The sequence below is a fragment of the Nelumbo nucifera genome, chromosome 2, assembly GCF_055504915.1.
Source record: "Nelumbo nucifera cultivar China Antique chromosome 2, China Antique-T2T, whole genome shotgun sequence".
In the NCBI taxonomy this organism is placed as follows: Eukaryota; Viridiplantae; Streptophyta; class Magnoliopsida; order Proteales; family Nelumbonaceae; genus Nelumbo; species Nelumbo nucifera.
The window spans coordinates 89879882-89901356 of NC_142650.1; the positions used below are offsets into that span (position 1 = coordinate 89879882).

Sequence of the window (21475 nt, forward strand, 5' to 3'; positions counted from 1 at the left end):
CCCTGTTTCTCCCCATTATTTTGGTGACATGCTGCCTTGGTTGAGCTTCTCCTTTGCTGCAGCGCCACTGTGCTCCTTCTCCTCGGTTCAAAATATTGATACAGCTCGATATGCCGGTAGGGGCATGTCAGGCTATATCGGCCCTCGCTCCTCTTTTTTTTTGTGAACCTGATTCAGAAGAGTTGGTTTAAGGTCTTTTCTACCCCTTAAACCAGGTTAAACCCCGAAACACCTCCTGCAAGGGTGTATCAGGTGGCTCCCAATACATATCGATCGGTACGAACTAATACATTTCAAAATTATGAACCTTGCCACTGAGTAGGGCTAAAAAAAATGAAGTACTACTAAGGTAATGTGGATGGTCTAAGAATTTCCCAAGATGTGAGGGGTAAATCTGTCATGCAGAAAAAAATATTGATAGAGGGAGTGCTATTCCCACCTGTTGGCTGTTGTATGAAAGTTGGCAAGTGGCAGCACAGTCAGGTTCAACTATCAATAAATTTAGTTGTAAATGCAGAAGTCAGAGCTGGGAGTCCGGAGTCCCAACCCATGTCTGTTTTCTTGTTACGCACTCAACAAAAGTTTTGAGGGTGTTCCTGAATCATGTTTGACATCCACGTATTGGGCTTTTAGAGGTATACAGTAGGCCTACTATAAAGCCCATTGGATTACAGTCCTGAATCATGTTTAGAGCCTGGGGTTATGTGGTCCACTGAGGGTTCTATTGAATCGAGGGACATATTTGGGCCTTTGGGTTAAACGTTTATAACAATGGGCTCTCACGTTTAGTTCTATTGAATCCTTAGGCTGCGTTTGGTTGCAATGTAAATAAATTTGCACTGATGCAAAATTATGGTAGTACAAATGATTTGAGTGCAACTTTTGAAGTTCTGATTTTTTTTGTTTCAATTTTTTCCTTCACTTTGTTTGGTTGCAACATAGATGAAGTAAAACAAAACCTGAACCTGAAGCAAAGTAAAAACCAAAGACAAAGTGGACCATAACTTGTATTATTCTCATTTGCACTTTCAATTTATACTAGTGCAAATGAAATTGCACTGTTAAGAAATAAAACCTCGGGTGAGGGCACTTCGATCAGGTTCATCTGGCAAAGTCTTAAATAACTCTGGGAGGCACATAAGCCTTTTTGCATCATTTTCTTTTTTGAGTTATACCATGCAATGGCACTACAGACATAGTGGGACCCATGTCCCTGAATACTGTCTTTATGGGCCCACTATGTCTTTAGCGCGTTGCATTGCAGGTGCTGCAAATTTGTCTTACAAATTTCTGTTTTCAGGTTGTGTTCAGTTGTAATGCAGATAAATTTGCACTGATGCAAAACTAAGATTTGAGTGTAAATTCTGATCTATTTTTGTTTTAAATTTTAGCTTACTTTGTTTGATTGTAGTACAAATGAAGTAAATTAAGACCTGAAACAGAATAAAGTAAAACCCAAAACAAAATTAAATGAAAATTTGTATTCTTTTCATTTGTACTCCCATATATTTATACTAGTGCAAATAAAATTGCAATGCAACCAAACACAGCCCTGAACAAACAGAATGAGAACAATTCAATATTTAGGACCACATGAAGAAGCTAGAAGTATTAGGCCAGAGCGAAGGATGCTTATGGGAGTTCGGATCTGCTCTTCACATTGACCTCCAACATGTTTTAGTCATGCATCTGGAACATCTCTCCATGAATTAAAAGTTTACAAGTACGAGATATTCCAGATGCACAACTGATACGAGCTGTGAGGCATGCTCTGTGAGGCAAGGTTCAAAATATCGATATGCTCGATACAGGGCATATTAGGTAAATCAATACTTTTTTTTAATTTTTTTTCTGAAATCAGTTCAGGGGGGCCGGTTTAGGGCTCCTCCACCCCCTGAACCGGTCAGACCCCCGATACACCCACTATAGGGGCATATCGGAGGGGTCCCGAAGCGATACGTATTGGTTGATAGGGTTGATACGTGTCGATACTTTAAACCTTGCTGTGAGGAGCAGATCCGAACTCCGCTTGTGACATGATGAGCAATGCAGAAAAGAACCCTAATGTTGAAGACTGTATAAAAGGTTCAAAATATTGATATGCCTCCATGTATCAGCAGGGGTGTACTGGCAAGGTTCAAAGTATTGACATGTATCGATTCATATCGGCCGATACGTATCATTCCGGGACCCCTCTGATACGCCCCTATAGTGGGTGTATCAGGGGTCTGACCGGTTCAGGGGGTGGAGGAGCCCTAAACCGGCCCCCCTGAACCGGTTTCAGAAAAAAAAAGTAAAAAAAAAAGTATCAATTCGCCCGATACGCCCCTACCAGCGAATCAGGCGTATCGATATTTTGAACCTTGCGTACTGGTACTTAAAATAGCGCTCTTTTATATATTTTTTAGTTTTTTTTTTCAAAATTTAGTTTTTGGGCATATTTTTAACCATATTTTTATAAGAAAAAGAGTGGTTCCCGAAACCCCTTTAAATTGGCATGTCGTATCAAAATTTTGAACCTTGGCTGTATACATCATGTCAGACAGTTTTTATACGTGAAGAAATGATGAAAATGACTTTATCATTATTCAATAATTCATGGCAGATTTTGCTTTGTTGCTTTTTGATTATTGACGTGGTCTGGTAGAGGGTAGAGAAGTATGAACTTGGAAGTAGTAGAGAGTTTACATTCAATAACCCTTAGGCCCCGTTCGCTTTTCGGTAAATTACTTACCCGAGTAAATGCAATTATCTAGGTATGTTTTTCCTGGGAAACACTTACCCAAGTAAGTGTATTTACCCATGTTCTTTTATTTCCCAAGTAAAAAAGGAAATGACCATTTTAACCATAAAAAATTCATTATTAAAAAGGACATTTTTGTTCAATTCAAGTATTGGAATGGGAAAGTTATTTATTCACCTAGGAGATGGTAAGTGATAGCCAGAAAAATAAACTTTCCCTAGTTTCCACATTAATCTAAAAAAAGAACATGGGATTCTTGATCAATGGAAACCAAAATCCCATTGACCAGATTTTCCCCCTATCAAAATCCAAAAAAAAAGAACGCCCCCTTATTGTAAAGTAAGTTTGAAAAGTTTGGAAGTGCCATAGTGCAAAAGCACAGGATTGCAGAGGTTGTGCTTGGTATCATTGTTGTTTCTTGATGCAAATTGACATACAAGTATACAAGTGTTATTTGTTATTTGAAGTTGTTTATAATTGAAACAGGTAATACCTTTTAAAAATGCATGTGACTGGTCATTGATATTTATGGTTGAAACATCAAATTGATGCTTGAAAATCTAATCATTTTAGCTGAAGTGACTCTCATATATATATGATGTGACAAATACAATACATTTCTTGCCATTTATTTGTATTGATCATTGTAAAACGTTTCAGATACAAACAACAATGATACCAAGCAACCTTTTGCGTTTAGTGTTGTCCATTTGTGATTCCCTTGGAACCTCTGGGGATTCCAGCCATGATCCTTAGACCAGCACTGTTCTTGGTTTAATGCTAGGCACAGTGGTCCATCCAAAGAGAAGAAAATTAGTGAAAAGATTAATTCCCAGTTTCAGATAAAAGGTTATTCTTCTCCATAAGACTTATGCTCTTTCTTCCATGTTGAGAGCTGACGTGGTTAATTCAAACCAATCATCATACAACTAGGGGCTCTCTGGATGTCTTAAATCTCCAATCCCATAATCCATGCAAGTGGTGCTAGCCAAGGAAAATGCCTAAGTTGGGCTGAAGCTAAACCACTACGGTAAGGTGGAGATCAGTAGAGGAAACCCCAATTGGGCCCATTTGGGCCCCCAATGTTCCAACCGTGTGAAAATTTCCTGGGTCTATAGAAATCTTCTCTAGACGACTCGACTAGAAAACTCGTACCAGAATTATTTTATGTGGTTCAAGCGGTTAAATGAAACAGAGCCCCAGTTCCTAAGATGGAGGCCAGAGTGAAAACCTAAAATATTACAAGGTCAACGCTTACCAAGCTCGCGTGCATGTGTCTACATGAAAGTACACGTCAGTTTATCTATTGTTAAACATCACAGATTCATACAGTGATGATATATTAACTAGTTTTATACTTTTTATTTATTGGGCTGCTTTATTTAGTTGCTTTTAAATTTTTAGTGCAGTCACCATGTATCAAGAAACTATTATTTTAAAGATTAATGTTCTGTTAAACCCATGCACTGCTCCATTTGTTTTTTAGCCTCATCAGAGCTGTTTTATTCATTATCATATAGAAAATAGATAGGGAATCACATTTTCGTATTCATTAGAGAGAGAGTGACCCTGGTTTACACCATCCCTATTGATAAAGAAGATATCCCAATGAGTCCAAACAAAGAACCTAGAGGAAAGAAAATTGTAAAAATGTTCACTGCCCAATGGATTCAGCAGGAACTGACAATGAATACATGCATTTTTTGGTAAATATTTTTACCTAGGTTTGGTTAGCCATTGAAGTACATTTTGATTTACAGTAAGCTACGAGATAACGGACAAGGATAGAAAGGAATAATACACAGTATTTTGATTGATAACACAGTACAAGAACGACTGAAATAATGGGATTCTCCTACCCGTATTGGTACATGATAGTATAACAAGACAGTGTTTAATGAATACAAGGATACAAATTCATCATCATCACCTGTGTCAACCAGCTACCTAAATATAGTCGGAAGCACAAATCTGTACCTCCATTCTGCTCTGAGGTCATATTATTTGTTTTTTTTTTGTTTTTTCAATATAAACCACATCTATCCATGTACATGTTCAGCCACCTGAACTGTCTGCCTAGATACACATACAACAGTGAATGAATTGGCATTGTTAATAATGTTGAACTATCCCTAAACGTATCATACACAAAGTTACATTTGTCAAACTGACTCCTTGAAGTATAATTGAATACAAGTCAGCCACTTACCTGAATAAATAAAAATCATCATCAATCAGACACTGGTCAGAGAAGCGTGCAATCCAAACAAATGGATGAGAAAGCTTTAAGTAAATATATAAGTGAATGAGACTGTAACAATGCCATATCTGATAGCTGACAAAGAAGTAGAGGGCGTACTAATGAAATATGCTACGTCAATGAACAGATTGGAAGTAGGCCAAGTTCCTTTTCAAATTACAGATTTACAGCTTTTACTATACATTCTGCAGAAAGTCATACTGCATGTATAATCATTGATTTTTATCTGAGCACGTACACCACCCTTTTGTTGTTTTAAACAACTTCAGCATTGGTTCCCCTTGCAACTACCTGATGATAACACTCGATAATTTTCTAACACTATTGAAGGAAGGATACAATTCTCCTCTACTTCACTTTCTGTTTCATTTGTTAATAAAAGCAAGGTAGTATTAATGAGACTGCTGAACAGTTGTAGGGGGGAAACTTCATGAAAATAATGAATAGGGATTGAGCCTCAGGTTTAGAAGAGGCAAGGGGGAGGAATGTTTTACCAGACCAACAGACTTCAAGAAATTATAAGCTACATTTTTCACAGCCTGATCATCACAATACAACTACTTAAGGCTTGTAACTAAAATGCCTAACATACCAAACAAAATCTCCACAACAATTACTTAGAAATTCCATAAGCCATCAGTGATACTCTTTTACACTGGAATGAGCAATAATTGACCTATGATATCCAAACATGGATAGAAGAAATGGGGATAAAACTATCCATTTCAAAAAACCCAGTATCCCATATGATACAGTAATTAGTTTTTTCTGCCAAATTTCACTTTTTAAGACATATCTTGGAAAAGTTGGTTAAACTTTAACATGTACAGATTTTTATAGTATGATTTGTTAAAATAGTTTACATGATTTTATAAGTATCAATACTAAAGAGTATAGTAATAGTATTTTTGAAATCCAAGGCTGTTTTCCTACAACCATACAAGAGTTTTTATGGCCTGCACAGATGAAAGGCATAGTTTTCAAGGTGCCAAGGCGAGCTAGGCGACCATGAGGCACCCAGGCACCTAGGCGGGTGCCTAGCCCTCACCTAAGGTGATGGAGTTGAAAAATAAGGCTTGCCGATGGATTTCTACCCCTTCTGAACTAGTTTTTTTTTTTTTTTTTTTGTTTAATGTATTCTGCACTTTTGTGCTTGTATTTCTTGCAGTGTTGCTTCAAGTAGGCAAAACAATATATCAGAGTTGTGCAACTTACAAGTTAAATGTTAGAAGTTAGAACTTGAAAGAACTGAAGGGGGTGGAGCCCCTATTTTAGATCAACAATACATAGGGAACAAATACTAAAATTAAAGAAGAAAATGAAGTAGGGGGGGGGGGGGAGCCTGTGTTCTAGACCCAGAAAAGCTGGTAAAAAATATTAAAATAAAAGCAGAAATATGAAGAAGAAAAGAAGGGGCAGAGCCCCTGTTTCAGACACCAATGATGAGAACAAAAAAAAGCTGAAAAACTGCAAGAAACTAAGAACAAAAGGAGGCGGAGCCCCTGTTCTAGACCCAGAAAAGCTGGTTAAAAAATACTAAAATAAAAGAAGAATATGAAGAATAAAAGAAGGGGTGGAACCCCTGTTCTGTCCCTGTTTCAGACACCAATAATGAGAAAAAAAAAGCTGAAAACATGCAAGAAATTTAAGAACAAAAGAAGGGGGCGGAGCCCCTGTTTTGGTCCAATAAAATGATTCAAACAACTTGATGAAAAGATACAAAAAGGAAGAGGAGAAAAATGGGGCGTAACCACTGTTTTAAACCAGGAAGAAGAAGGCTGATTAACTCACCTTGACTTTAGAGGACTGTGTGGGAACGATGGAGGGCTGTTGTTCTCTCCTCTTCCTCAGTTCGATTCTTTTGTCAAAGTGAAACCCTCGAAGATTAATTTTGTTTTTTACTTTCCTCACAAAAAACACTTGATAACATATAACAGGTTCTACAGGTTCTATTATAAAAACTAAAACAACCAATAAAATATTATATATTTTATATTTAGTTTTATTTAATAAATTTTTATATATTATATATTTGCTTCAGCCCCCTAAGCATGTGCCTAACATATTTTTTCCTGGCATTTGGGCGAGGTGTTCTTTGAAAAGTGCCTAGTCGCCTAGGCAACACCTAGGCGATCGCCTAGGCATTGCCTTGACAACTATGATGAAAGGCCTAAATAGGAAGAGAAAGGCAGTTTTGGGTGTGATTACTTTGGATGTGTTTTGGTCTTCCCTTCAGACAGAGAGAAATGACCAAATATTTGACAATAGGATCATCTTAGAGGACTTAGTAGCTATTGGACTAAAAGGCAATCCATTCTCATGATTGGGGCTATACAAATTGTTTGGGAATGTCAAGCATAGTACCTTTTTTGATAGGATACTCTTTTTTTGTAATTAGTAGGGGTAGCCACGAGCCAAGCTGCTCATGAGCTGTTCGAGCTCAGCTCGGCTCAGTCTAAACCGAGCTTCCAGACAAACTCAAGCCTAATATATAGGCTCATTTGATAATCAAGCCAAGCTTGAGCTTAATAAAGCTCAGCTCGTGAGGCTCGCAACCCTGTCACCTTGGCTCGACACCTCAGCTACTAAAGGAGACCTCGGCTCGGCACCTCAGCCACTAAAGGTGACCTCAGCTCAGCACCTCGACAACTGAGGGAGACCTCAACTCGGCACCTCAGCAACTAAGGGAGATCTCAGCTCCACCCCTAGTAATTAGCACAGAAATGAAGGTGTCCCTTCAGAAGTATCTACTGCACCAGTGGGACCACTGTAAGCCCGAATCACTGAGCTCTCTCTGTTTAGAATAACTCCCCCGATGCCAGCCGCTGGAATCTGGTCAGAGATTGCTCTACAGCTGCCATCGAACTTCAGTAAATAATCTAACTCAGGCCTGGGAGTGAGGAGGTGCCTTGGTTGATTGCTAACAATGGAAGACTGGATAATCTCTAATAAATTCCTTTCAAGATCAGCATATCTGAAACCTTTGAAATTATCAGAGGAAAGAAGGTGCACGCAAAAATTCTTTCTCTAATGGCTTTCTGTCCTCACAAACTTGTTATAAAAAATTCACCTGCTTCGTTCATTCCAGATACACTACATAACGGCATGAATTAAGGCTCTCCAAAAAGCTTTACCTCTAGAACCCAGATTGCAAGAAGGCCACTGATTAAAAAAATTTGCAACCTTATTCGGAGGAACCCAATAAAAGCTAGATCCAAACACCAAATCAAGGAAGAATTGCAACAGATAACAAGCCACCTCACAATTAATTAGCAAGTGACTAGCTGATTCACCATCCTTCATGCACATAACACAGATGTGAAGAGAAAGATAATGATATCCTAATCTTTTTCTTTGGATCAGATCACATGTGTTAGTGCGCTCCCAAACTGCCTCCCAAATAAAGAACAGAAGGATGGTGAATCTGATCCAAAGAAATGTTGCTCCCGATTAAGAACAGAATTTTAATCGGGTCTTGGCCAAATTCTGTTGACCAAGGAGGTAGGAGGGGTTCCTGAAGTAAGGTGTATGAAAAAGGACTTAGTGGAAAATATGCCATTGGGAGATAAAGACCAAATACATTTGTCAGGGAGATTATTAGAGAGGAAAACTTCACTCAAGGAGAGAAGGGAGGAAACTTCTTGGGCTTCAAAATCAGTTAAAGCTCTACAAAAGTTGAAATTATAGGACAAACCTTGATTATCTCTGATGAGAACATCAGAAACTAAGATTTCCTTGTCCAAAGCGACTGAAGTGACAGAGAGAGGTTGGGGACCCCACCAAGTATCAGTCCAAAATCTGATACAATTATCAGTTCCAATTCTGAGTCTTAATAAGGGGGAGAAGGAAGGAAAGATTTGCATAATACCTTTCCAATGGTTGGCGAAGGAATATCTGTTTGTCATAATTTTGCTGTCCCACCTGTTATTGTTCCTTCCATATTTACTTCTTATTTTGGAAGCCCAGAGACTATCTTGTTCCAGGGGGAAGCGCCACAACCATTTCCTAAGAAGAGCAACATTTCTTTCTTCCAAATGTCCAAGACCCGATTCTCCATCCTTCTTCGGTTTGCAAACTATCTCCCAGTTAACTAGGTGTTCCTTCCCATCCCCCCCCCCCCCCCCTCCCAAAGGAAGTCATGATGCAATCTTTCTAGAAGAGATCTCACTTTGGCTGGCACTTTAAAGACGGAAAGGAAGTAGATTGGCAGGATGGATGGGGAATACTTGATGAGAATAAGTCTGCCCCCTTTCGAGAGGTAATTTCTTTTCTAAGAATCCAACCTTTTCTCGCATTTTTCAATCACCAGAGCCCAAAAGGCAGTAGAAGAAGGATTTCCCCCCAAAGGAAGGCTGAATAATTTATAGGTCACTTCTCAACCTTACATCCAAGAATTTCTTTAAAGGTGATCTACTTATCTTGAGGGACATGAATGCCTACAGTGTTGCTCTTAGCTAAATTGGCTCTTAAACCCATCACAGCTTCAAAGTATTTGAGAATTTTCTTCAAATTTCTGAAGTAGTTAATCTCACTTTCTAGGAAAAGAATTATGTCATCAGCATAAAACAAGTGAGAAATCTGAATCCTGTTTCTACCTACTATAAAGCCTTTCAACAGATTGCTATTTGAAGCAGATTTAAGGAGAAAGTCCAGTAAATCTGTTTCCAAAGTAAACAGAAGCAGGGATAGTGGGTAGCCTTTTTGGGAAGGTGTAGAACTTATGATTTGCTCCAAAGAAAAAAGACCTAATTGGTGCTTATCCCCTAATTGGTATATCCTTTGTAAGGCTAATGGTGAGAGTTGCTATCACTTATTAATCTCATGCTCCTTTGTTTTAGTTATTTGGGATTGTTTTCTCTCTTTGTTTGGTTGCAAGTGGACCCCATAGTTTTCAAGGCACATAGGCGAGGCTAGGAGATAGGGGGGCACCTTGTCGCCTAGTCGCTAGGCGATGGATTTTTTTAAGTAAAAACATGTATTCTAGGGTAGTTCCCTAGGTTCAATAATCATATTTCCTTAATAAATATCTATATTTTTCATAAGAAAAGTATAAACTTTATGTTTAAGTATAGAAAATCAACATATTACAACATATTCATGAGAAGAAAAAGAAGAAAGAAAAGAAAATTCAAAAAATATAGGGGCTGAACCCCTATTTTTGTTATAGGAAAAGAAGAAAAGCAATAGGTGGAAGAAGAAAAAGACACAAAATTAGTAAAGAAAAAGAAGAAAATGTGTTGATTGGACAACATTTTAAGTTCTTCCTTACTTATTGGTTCAGGTTTTGAAGTCTTTGAGGGTTTAATACAGCATTTAGCAATGCTTGTGTTGATTAAACCCTAACAAATAAGAAAATAATAAAAAGAAATTAGTATATAAACACAAAATGAATATTTTAGTTTAAAAATGTCTATTTTATAATTATAACCTCAAAAAATTAAGAATATAAATTTTTTTTTATAGCATGCTATAGAAAACTGCTTGGTGATTAGGCGAGGCAAGCCTCCAAGGGCGCCTTGTCGCCTAGGCGTCACCTTAACAACTATGGTGGACCCCCCACCAGATGTACAAATCTTGTTTGCTTCTTCTTTTATTAGGTGGTCAAAGAAGATGGGTATAATTCTTTGGAGATGTGTAAGAGCTGCTATTTGTTGGACAATTTGGGAAGAAAGGAACTTGAGGGTTTTTACTGAAAAGGAAAGGAACAGGGATGCCATTATTGAAGCAGTTACTACTAGAGTGGTGCATTGGGTGAAATCTCTAGAAATGTTTGAGGATATTTCTATAGATATGATGATAAGAAATTGGAAGGAAGTGGCTAATTCAGCCCCTATCAAAACCAAGATCAATCCCCTTTGGTCTCCACTAGCTTCTGGATTTATTAAATTGAACTCTGATGGAAGCAGTGAAGGTAACCCAAGGTCTTCTGGTATTGGAAGAACCTTCAGAGATGAGGACGGGAAAGTTATTGCTTTATTTTCTGATCCTACTGGTGTTGGTGATTCACTTAGAGCTGAGGTTTCTGCGGTGATGGAAGGATTGAAGAAGGCCAAGGAACAGAATTGTCATAAACTTATTATTGAAGGTGACTCAAAATTGGTTATAAGATGGCTGCACAGAGGAGAATGGACTCTGGAAGTCTGCTAATGAAAAACAAAATATACAATTAATTAGCACAGGGTTTGGAGATAGTGCTAACTCCTTTGTGGATACCCTTGTTAAACAAGGGGTAGGAAGGGAACAAATGTTTTGGGCTATGTTGTAATTTTGAGTTTTGCTTTCTTCTTGGGGAGGGTTAAGAGAGTTTATCTTTCCCCTAGTTTCCTTTGTACTCTTTTAATTTCTTAATAAAAGGTTCTGCTATTGATAAAAAAAGAAATGGTTGCTATAAAGCCTATAATAATTTTTTATATGACAAAAGCCACACAGCTTGGTGATGATGGCAACAACTTGAGTGAGTGAGATAGAGGCAAGGTGGTGGTAGCAATGGTGAGATATAGGTGAGAGAGTGAGAGGGGTAGGGTAAGATAGAGAAAAGGGAAGAAGAAATAGTAGGGTAGGTAGGATTTGTAAACATAATTTGAAAAAAAAATGCCACACACAAAGGAGTTGGAAACTTCTGACACTACCACCACCAGACATTTTGTTATGTCTGGGCAAGCTGCCATGCTGCTACTCTGTTCCCTTTAAAATTTTCAGAGCAAAAAAAAAAAAAAATCAAAATAAATCACAAAGTTTAGATGGGTCAAGGAGGATAGAGAGGAACTTCTGAGTTGGCTATGTATATATGTATGTATGTAATATGTAACCTCTTGGGACAGCCAAACCTCTATGCTCCACAACTAACTGCAACTCAAAATGAGAACAATCCAAGATCAACCATCATTAGCCCTTTTTTAGTAAAAAGTGACTTAGATTATAAAAAAAGGGAGGTAATAACTTACAACCTATGTTACACATAGGTTGGGGAAGAAAATTTAACACATCAAAGGCAGAAAAATAACTTTATGCCCAAACTAATTCAAAGTACATAGTGTTAGAAGCTAACAAAGAAAGCAACATAAAATAATGAACAAAGATGGTAATAACATACAACCTATGTTACATTGATGCAGGTTTGAACATCTGAGACTCGAGTGTGTAATGACACAAGGTAGACTTGGGAGGCAGGGATTTGGGGATTGTGGTAATACTTTTAATCTTAATAAAAGTATTATACTAAACCATTTTATAAGTATTTCAATAATTGATCAAAAGGAAAACAATCAAAGTGAAGCATAAATCAGTGCAATATCAAAACATCTCAAATTGATAATCTAAACTTATTAGGTTAGAAATTATAAACTTCATTTGAAACTTAAGTCTAATGTATAGTTGCATATCACAAGCTTAGAAAAGAAAAGACTCCCATAAAGGGGCTATCAGGATTAGTATTCACATTTTCCAACTTCCAACCTATCTGGGGTTTCAAAAAGTCTATGTAACATAGTTACAACATAAGGATAATACAAAATGAAAATACCATACCTTTAAATGTTAGCACTTGTCCGCACAAAGCTAAGCTGGGCCAAGTAATTGCTCTCAGCAAAATCATGCAATGTACGATGTGCTCTTGCACCTACACAATCAGTTCGTCCAATCTCTTCCTTCATGATTTTTCTACATCCATTAGCATCCTGAAAGAATATATACATGCCATACAGCTAATTAGAAATACATATAGAGAAGTATAGGGAAAAGTGAAAATCTGAAATTCAGTATAACAGATCACCCAAAAGGGGAACAAAACCAATGGAACGTGACTAGCCATGAAATCAAGGTATGGCACCAACCATTAAGGATCACAGCTGGATATTTATAGAGCATGCTATTTTGTCTATCATAACATGCAATTCCTTTCTCTTTTATTTTGGTAGGATAATATTAGGGCAAAATATTCGGCATATTCATTTTATACTGAGAAGCCATAGTGCAGAATTCCAAGAAAGAAACAACTCCATATGGGTTATAGTTAAATCTATGTGCCTCAGAAAGAAATTCATTTTGATGCATCTTAAAGGTACTTCATGCATAAAAAATTCAAGTGCATGATTTATAGAAGAATCACTTATTCCATTCAAGAATCTAATCATAAGAAACAACACAAAAATAGAAATATTTTGTTAGGTTTGGGTAGCTTTCTCCATTCATGTGAATAACAAAAGCATCAAGTATAATTGCCATGGAGGACCATAATTCCAGAAAAAAGGAATGAAAAATTACAAAAAGAGGAGAAAATCAATGATGATTTCACTTTCACTAGAACTCCAGCTCACAACTTTTCCCTTATTTTTGAGCAAGCATGCTTAGAACAACTAATCTGACTAGGCTTAAATAAGGAGAATCACAAAATCCTCTCTCCCACCATATATATAAACAAAAGCAGGTCTCAAATCGATATAGTAACTTATTTTTAGTGTGGTACCATGCATACAGACTTTAATAGGTCTCCAATTGATGATGGCAACTTATTGGAAAATCACTTGGAGCTCTCGATTCCATGGTAACTTATTGGAATAGGCAGATGGCAATAACAAAGTTATTATATTAATTGGAGAGATATTAAAGTTGGTGCACAGACTACATCTGATAAAAAAAAGGCATGACTTATAATTGTAAAGAAAGATAGTTATGACCTAATAAACAGTAGTCAACACATAGAATTAGACTCCACGTTAGCTAACTCCTTAGCCAATGGCTTGGTAAAATCTGTGGTTAACAGAAATCATATGTTCCAGATTACCAATACCAAATGGGGGAAATTTGTAATTACTGGGGGATTAGCAAAGGCTAACAACCCAAAAGGGGTACAAGGCACTTAATCCTTGTACTAAACTTTATTGAAAACAATAAAACTGTTTAACTGTTACCAATCAAATAAATAATAAACACACATACAAGACAATAAAGTTTTCTATAGGTAACAAGAGGATAAAATTGTTAAAGTCATACCTGTAAGAATTCAAGCATTTGCTCTTCAATGGTGCCACGCATGGCCAAAGTTTCCACATGAATAGGGCGAGTAGCACCCATTCGATGTGCTCGACTAATGACTTGTTCCTCCACACTGACGCCACAAATAAAATAAATTGGTTCTTGCATGAAATAAAATGTATACTAGCATATGAAATAATTAAAACATTGAACCAGCTCTAACATTTTGTCTCTATTATTGAATAGAATTTTTGAATAACATAGCTAGATAATTGATCAAAAAATAGCATATGTAGATAATGAAGACTATGGTTTCCAATATTGGAGAGATTTGGTGAGATTTCCCTGAAATCTCCCCATTTTTCTTTGGGGTGATGCGAAATTCTTTAGGAATATTTTTTCCTAATGTCTCCAATATATTGTCAATATGTCAGTGTGATCTTTCAAATTTTTGATAGACTATATATTTAAAGTTTAAAGTTTAATAATATTATTAAAACTGTCAGACATTTCATTAAAATTGTTATAGTTTTTTAAACAACTTTTCCTAAAAGAACAAATGTAGATTTGGTGATCGATTGTTTGGCAAGTCACCATAATTCAAAAGAAAAAGAAAAAAGGCACACAACTACAAATAAGGATTCTCAATCTAATCATAACATATAATAACAAAGGACCATAGTCAAAATGGAAAGTAAATTACAAATGTAATGAAGAAAAGATGGCTAAGAGACTAAAAAGAGACAGAGAAAAGATGCATGTTTAAGTCTCTTAGTCTTCTCTCATTTTATTTATACAATTTATTTTATGAATTTTTTAGCCTTTAACTGTGCATTTATACTTCTTCTATGGATGCTTAGCTCAGTTTGGAAGGGAATTGAGAAAGCATATGATCTGTTTACAAAAGGTGTGAAGTTTAAGATTGGGAATGGGTTACATGTGAAGTTTTGCAAGGATGTATGGTGTAGAGATAGGCTTCTATCAGAAGCTTATCCTGTCCTGTTTGAACTGGCTATTGACAAAGAAGCTAGAGTAGTGGACTTCTTGCAGTTGCAAGAAGGAAATGCAGTGTGGTCCTCTCAGTTCTAAAGAAGCTTGAATGATTGGGAGTTGGATGCCATGGTAGAAATGGTACATATGCTAGACAGTACTCGAGTGGATATTGGGAGTTTGGATATTAGAATTTTGCTGTGGAAGAAGACAGTAAACTTCACAGTGAATTCTTTTACCCAATGCCCTTGTCAATTCAGAAGAGTAGGCAGTCCCTGTCAAACATTTGGTGTAAGAATGTTCCCACAAAAGTAGCCTTTTTTTTGTGTGGACTGCTTACTTAAACAGAATCTTACTATGGGCAACCTCTTGAGAAAGGGAATGGTGATGAATTTAGCCAATTGTATATTGTGTGAAGGGAACTTGGAACCAGTGAACCACTTATTGCTTCATTGTAAATTTTCCTATGAAGTATGGTCTAGGTGAAGGGATGCTTCCCAGGATCAGCAGAGTTTGTAAAGGGTTGCTAGGTAGGACCGTGGGAGGTCCATCTAAAAGGGGCAAACTGGTGTGAAATTTAGTCCCTGTTGTGGTTTTTGGTGCATTTAACAGGAGAGAAATGCAAGAATACTCAAGAGTATAAGCAGTTCTGTTGACACTATTTATCAGAAGGTTTTGGGAAAGATGTTTTGCTGGCTACACACAAGTTGTTTAAAAGTATAGGTCATGATTCCTTTTTGCACAAGAAAATCTTTTTGTAAAGCAGGGATTAGGAGTATGGTGCTGCAGGGGCAGCTTTTGTATAGCCCCTGGGTGCAGCAACTTGTTGTACATGAGATTTCTGTTTCTTTTAATATAATATTGCACTTTACCATCTTTAAAAAAAAAAATCTAACTTCTAATGATTCCCTGAAAGTTGATTAATTATTCCATTATTTTAGAAATATTTTCTTGTTTTTCTAGTTTTCACAATTTATCTTGGCAAAATTAGTGAAATATCCCCTAATTTTCCCCATCTTTATGTAGAGAAAAACTCCATCAATATCAAAATTGTGAACTATGATCAAGACAAATACAATTAGTAAAAATGAAATAAGCACTACCAATAAAAAAAAAGTCTCAATGGTAATGGGCTCCCTAGTGTTTGTATAAAAAATGCATGCATGCATGCACGAGTTTGTCACTGATAATAATAGAGGAGGCTGCATGTATACAATAAAAGGAAAAAAATACAACGATAATATGGCAGGCCAGAACAAAAGGAAGGACTTGCATATTAAATTCAACCATTGGCAAGGGCACATGAGAGAAAGCAAATAAAAGGAAATTAAACCACTATATACAGAGAAGAACCACAGGCCCCAAAGGAACCCTCACTCTCTATACAACAAGAGCTCTCTGAGGAAAACAGAAGTTTTACCTTCTGTCCCAGATAGGTTCCATCAAAAATACACAAGTGACAAAGCTCAAATCAAGACCCAGAGCTGCACTTCCATCCATCAAAAGAGCCATACAATTTGCATCATGCTGGAAAATTGCCAATGACTTCATCTAAACAAAGTAAAAATGAATTAAATCCAAAAGATAATAACATGAAATAGAAATAAATAATTCCATCATTAACTACTACAGTTATCGTTGCACTTCTATAGATAAAAGAACTATTAGTCACAAAAAAAGTACATAATAAGTACCTTGTTTGAAGAATGCATTGGACTATACATTCCAGCAAATTTTATGCCAGCACCTGTTAACTGGGAAAAGAAAGCAGATATCATTCCAATGGTAAAAGGTGGGGAAGCAATAATAAAGTATTGAGCACTTTTTTGTATTTCATATCCATCCCCCTGTATTGTCCAAGTCGTTATTTTTTAATCCAAACCCATGTGGTACAAACCATGATAAGTAGGAAGCAAGCAAGTAAATATTTTACAGTAGTAAGAAACAAAGATAGGATCAGTAGATACATAGGAAAGAAAAAAAAAAAAAAACCATAGCTTTCTTGGAGTCGGTTCTTGGCATGACTGAGTACACTTGAGATGCCATTTGACAGCTATCAAGATCATGACATTCGGACATGAATTGAGTTATAGCTGATCTATAGTGGATATACAACCAAATGCTGGAATTAACTAATTTAGGAACTTAATTTTCAGTAAGTGTTTAGGAGCTTAATTTTCAGGAAGTCTTTTAGGTTTTGCTTAGCTAATTAGATTTAATATTTAAAAGTTCTTTTTGAAATTATAATAAAATATGAGTTGTTTGGGATACAGAAAGTAAGTAGAAGTTGTAGTCAGTTTCTTCATTTCATTGTGGGTTAAGGAAAAGGTTTGCAACCAAGAAATATATAAATATAGGGGCACCCTTTGTACTTGGAAGAAGTCATATTGGGAATTAAATGACACCGAGTCTTTCCACTTTGGTAGGGTTTAACTCCAAAGAACTTATTTGGTAGGACTTCATTTTAGACCTCATAATGAGCTTGGTGACTCCAAAGTCCATGCTTTACTCAGGAAGATAGGTGCAACCCTTCAACTTCAAACCACTTGTCCATCTACCATTACTTTTCTTTTCCATTAATCGTACTCATTTCAATCTGTTGAGAACCTTATATCTAATATTCAAGTTTAGTTTAGGTGCTCGTTAGTTTCTGTTTTCTGTTTTCTTTTTTTTATTATTTATTTATGTTTTATAGAGCTATTTATCAAGCCTGACAGTAGGGATGAAAATGTCTTTTCCATTTTGTTATGACTAGACCTGTTCACGGGTCGGGCCAGGATTTGTCTCTATATTAAAAGAACACATTCAGGCCCAAGCCTGAACCCAGCCCAACCATTGGACCTAGATCTTGAGCCCAAGCCCGGCCCTCCTATAAAGTCCAAAGCCTGGGCTCAAGCCCGAAGCCCGAAGCTTGACAGGAAATTGGGAAAAAAAGATTTTTTCTTCTTTTACTCAATAACGAAACTGATTTGTTTATTATATTAAAAGGCCTCAAAACCCAAAACACCTAGGTCGCAAAGGAGCAACCCAATCGTTGCGCCAATGCCCACCCTCTTATTATATAAACTATATTTTTTGTTATAAAATATATTATCAGGTTGGGCTTAGACTTGGCTGGGCTTATGGTAGGCCCCCAATTAATTTTACGTATGCTAGGAAGGGGAAAGGTCAGCTTTCGGCCAAGGGGGGGAAATAATTGAACATGGGGGAACTTATGGCTGGAGGGAATAAGGAGAGTTTTGTGGCATTTATAGCTTGTCAGTTGAGAATGAGAAGAGTGTGGGGCATTTAGCATTTATAGCTTGTTAGTTGGGAATAAGAAGAGTGTGGGGCATTTATAATTCGGCCAGCTGGGCATTTATTATGGAAGGCAGTTATGCTGTAAGATGTGTATAAGAAGGGGCTTTGGGGGATGGAGGAGACAAACTTTTGCTGAGTAAAGAATTCTGTGAATGCTTGGGAGAGCCGACGATCTCTCGAAGAACCAACCCACTGTAAGTGATCTTCTTTTCTTCTGAATGACTACCAGTTCCCTGTTGATATTCTAGTGGTGTGGATTCTGCTGTGAGTCTGCAAATTGCGTGTCAAGTCTCTGGGACTTATTAGTGGTATCAGAGCGCGTCTTTCCTCGGCCATGGTGACAGCTAAGGAAGTGGCATCGCAGGTGGAGGGTTTCGAAGAACGCTTGACTTCTCTGCATTCTGAGGTGGATGGTTTACGTGATGAGATAATAGCTGGACTTTCGAAGATCACATCCCTGGAAGGAGGCGTTCAAGACTTTGTAAGACGTTTTGATCTGTTGCTTCAGCAACAGACCTTCTCAGCTCCTTTGTCTACAACTGACAATGCTCCTCCTGTATCCGCATCAAGCCGTGCGGCTGACAAAGGGAAGAGTGCAGCTTTCCCGATGTCTCCTTCAATGTCAGTCCCGGAACATACTTCTGATTCATTTCCTCGAAAGTTGGAGTTGCCTATTTTTGATGGGGACAATCCAGACGGCTGGATTTTTCACGCGGGGCACTATTTTGAGATTAATGGCTTGCTTCCGGCAGAACGTCTGCGGGCGGCAGTGGTCTGTTTAGAGGGTGATGCATTGGCGTGGTATTATTGGGAGGATGGTCGGCGACCTTTTCGTAGTTGGGCAGAATTCAAGGAACTCCTCCTTGAACGTTTTCGATCAACTCAGGAGGGAAACTTGCAGGAGCAGCTTCTATCATTACGTCAATCCACTACTGTTAAGGAATATTGTCGCCAATTCGAGGTGCTCTCCGCCCCCTTACGTGACCTGCCAGAATCAATCCTTGAAGCAGCCTTTGTTAATGGGTTGCGCCCAGATATACAGGCCGAACTCCGATAGATGGAACCCGTTGGGCTGATAAGAAAAATGGTTGCAGCCTAGAAAATTGAGGAGAAGAATCAAGCCTTATGGGCTTATCAATCAAGATCATTTCCTCATGAGCCTACAACGTCCCTTTCTGGAACCCACTTTAGTAGAAACCACTATCTGTTGATTCGGTCAAGCTTCTTGTGAAAGGAAGAGGGGAAAGTTGTAGACTTCAGCAATAGGAAGAGAAAGAGGAAGAAAAGGAGAAGAAGGTCAACTAGGATTGTGTATCATAACCCTAGCCGCCAGCCCCTCATTCTATTTATATTTAACTTAAATATGAGATATTACAAAGATGCCCTTAGTAGGGCGGCAACTCAAACTAAATAGTTACAACTCTTTTAAAAATAAAAACTAATGGGCCCAAGGCCCAACAACTTCTTAATTTAAAAGAAAATAAACTAAACACAAATCGGCCCATTCAACACTCCCCCTCAAGTTGGGAGTAGATGTCACACATTCCCAACTTGCGTAGATCATGCTCCAGCTTATTCTTTGCAACGCCTTTTGTGAGAACATCAGCAAGCTGCAGATAAGAAGAAATGTATGGAAGACAAACTTCTCCAAAAGTTACCCTTTCTCTGATAAAATGTCTATCTACTTCAATGTGCTTAGTTCGGCCATGCTGGACTGGATTATGGGCAATATTAATTGATGCCTGGTTATTGCAGTATAGCATCATAGGTTCTTCTGCCTGTACACCGATTTCTTCTAACAGAGAACGGATACAGAGAAGTTCTGAAACTCCATGTGCCATGGCCCTATATTCGGCTTCTACACTTGATCTTGCCACAACTATTTGTTTTTTACTCTTCCATGAGACTAGGTTACCCCCAACTAGGGTGCACACTCCTGAAGTTGATCTTCTGTCATCAAGGCATCCTGCCCAATCCGCATTTGTATAAGCCTCTAGCTTCAACTGTCCATGATCAGTAAACAATATGCCTCTGCCTAGATGTCCCTTCAAATAAGCAAGGATCCTGTCAAATGCCTTCCAATGCTGGTCTCGTGGAGCATGCATGTATTGACTCACTACACTTACTGCATAGGAGATGTCCGGTCTTGTCATATACAAGTATAGTAGCCGACCCACAAGTCTTTGGTATCTCCCAAGGTCCTTTACCAACTCACCTTCTGATGCACTGATTCTATGGTTCTGATCAATGGGGATGCTAGCTGCCTTTGTTCCAAGCTTCCCTGTCTCTTGGAGAAGGTCCAAGACATACTTCCTTTGAGAGATAAAAATTCCATTTTTCGATCTCGCAACTTCGATGCCTAAGAAGTATCTCAGTTCTCCAAGATCCTTAATCTCAAATTCCTTATGCAGGTTCCTCTTCAGACTATCAATCTCACTCAGATCATTCCCAGTGACAACAATATCATCCACATAACAATCAGGATTGACACCAAAGATCCCCTGCGCTTCACAAAGAAGGTGTGATCAGATTGAGTTAGAGTGTAGCCAAAAACAATCAGGGCCTTTCTGAATCTGTCAAACCATGCTCTAGGAGATTGTTTTAAGCCATATAGTGACTTCTTCAGCTTGCATACCTTTCCCTTTTCAGCATTATCATAAAAACCCGCTGGAAGATCCATATACACCACTTCTTGCAGATCCCCATTTAGGAAAGCATTCTTCACATCTAGTTGAAACAAGGGCCAAGAGTATAAGGCAGCAAGAGAAAAGAGTATCCGAACAGACGTCATCTTTGCAACTAGCGCAAATGTCACTAGATAATCAATGCCATAGGTCTGTGTGTACCCTTTCGCAACAAGTCTTGCCTTGTACCTCTCTATACTTCCATCTGCCTTATACTTTACTGTTAACCCATCTGCATCCAACTGTCTCCTTGCCTTTTGGTAGGTCCACAATCTCCCATGTCTGATTCTTAATCAAAGCCTCCATCTCTTCCTGTATAGCTGTCTTCCACTCAGGTTTGGAGAGAACCTCACTAACACCCTTGGGTATAGACACTAAATCAAGAGAAGAGAGAAAAGCACGGTAGCAAGGAGAAAGTCCACTGTAGGATAAGTACTGTAAAATACAATGAGCAGTGCACTTTCTCTTCCCTTTTCTAAGAGCAATAGGGAGATCAAGGTTATCTGTAACAGTGTTAGTAGGACC

General features: G+C 37.8%; 1 protein-coding gene across 3 annotated transcripts in view; it reads right to left on the reverse strand.

Annotated features, from left to right (window-relative positions):
- Positions 1–4530: 4530 nt before the first annotated feature.
- LOC104606027 (F-box protein At3g54460-like) overlaps positions 4531–21475 on the reverse strand; it is a 36457-nt gene continuing 19512 nt past the window's right edge. For all 3 annotated transcript variants that reach the window (XM_010271032.3, XM_019199229.2, XM_010271034.3), the window contains 5 exons: positions 16661–16720; positions 16387–16517; positions 13995–14109; positions 12531–12679; positions 4531–4952 (listed from right to left, as the gene is read on the reverse strand). In XM_010271032.3, coding sequence (XP_010269334.1) covers positions 12533–12679; positions 13995–14109; positions 16387–16517; positions 16661–16720 — 453 coding nt within the window. In that variant the 3' untranslated portion in view covers positions 4531–4952; positions 12531–12532. The remainder of the gene's footprint in view (positions 4953–12530; positions 12680–13994; positions 14110–16386; positions 16518–16660; positions 16721–21475) is intronic.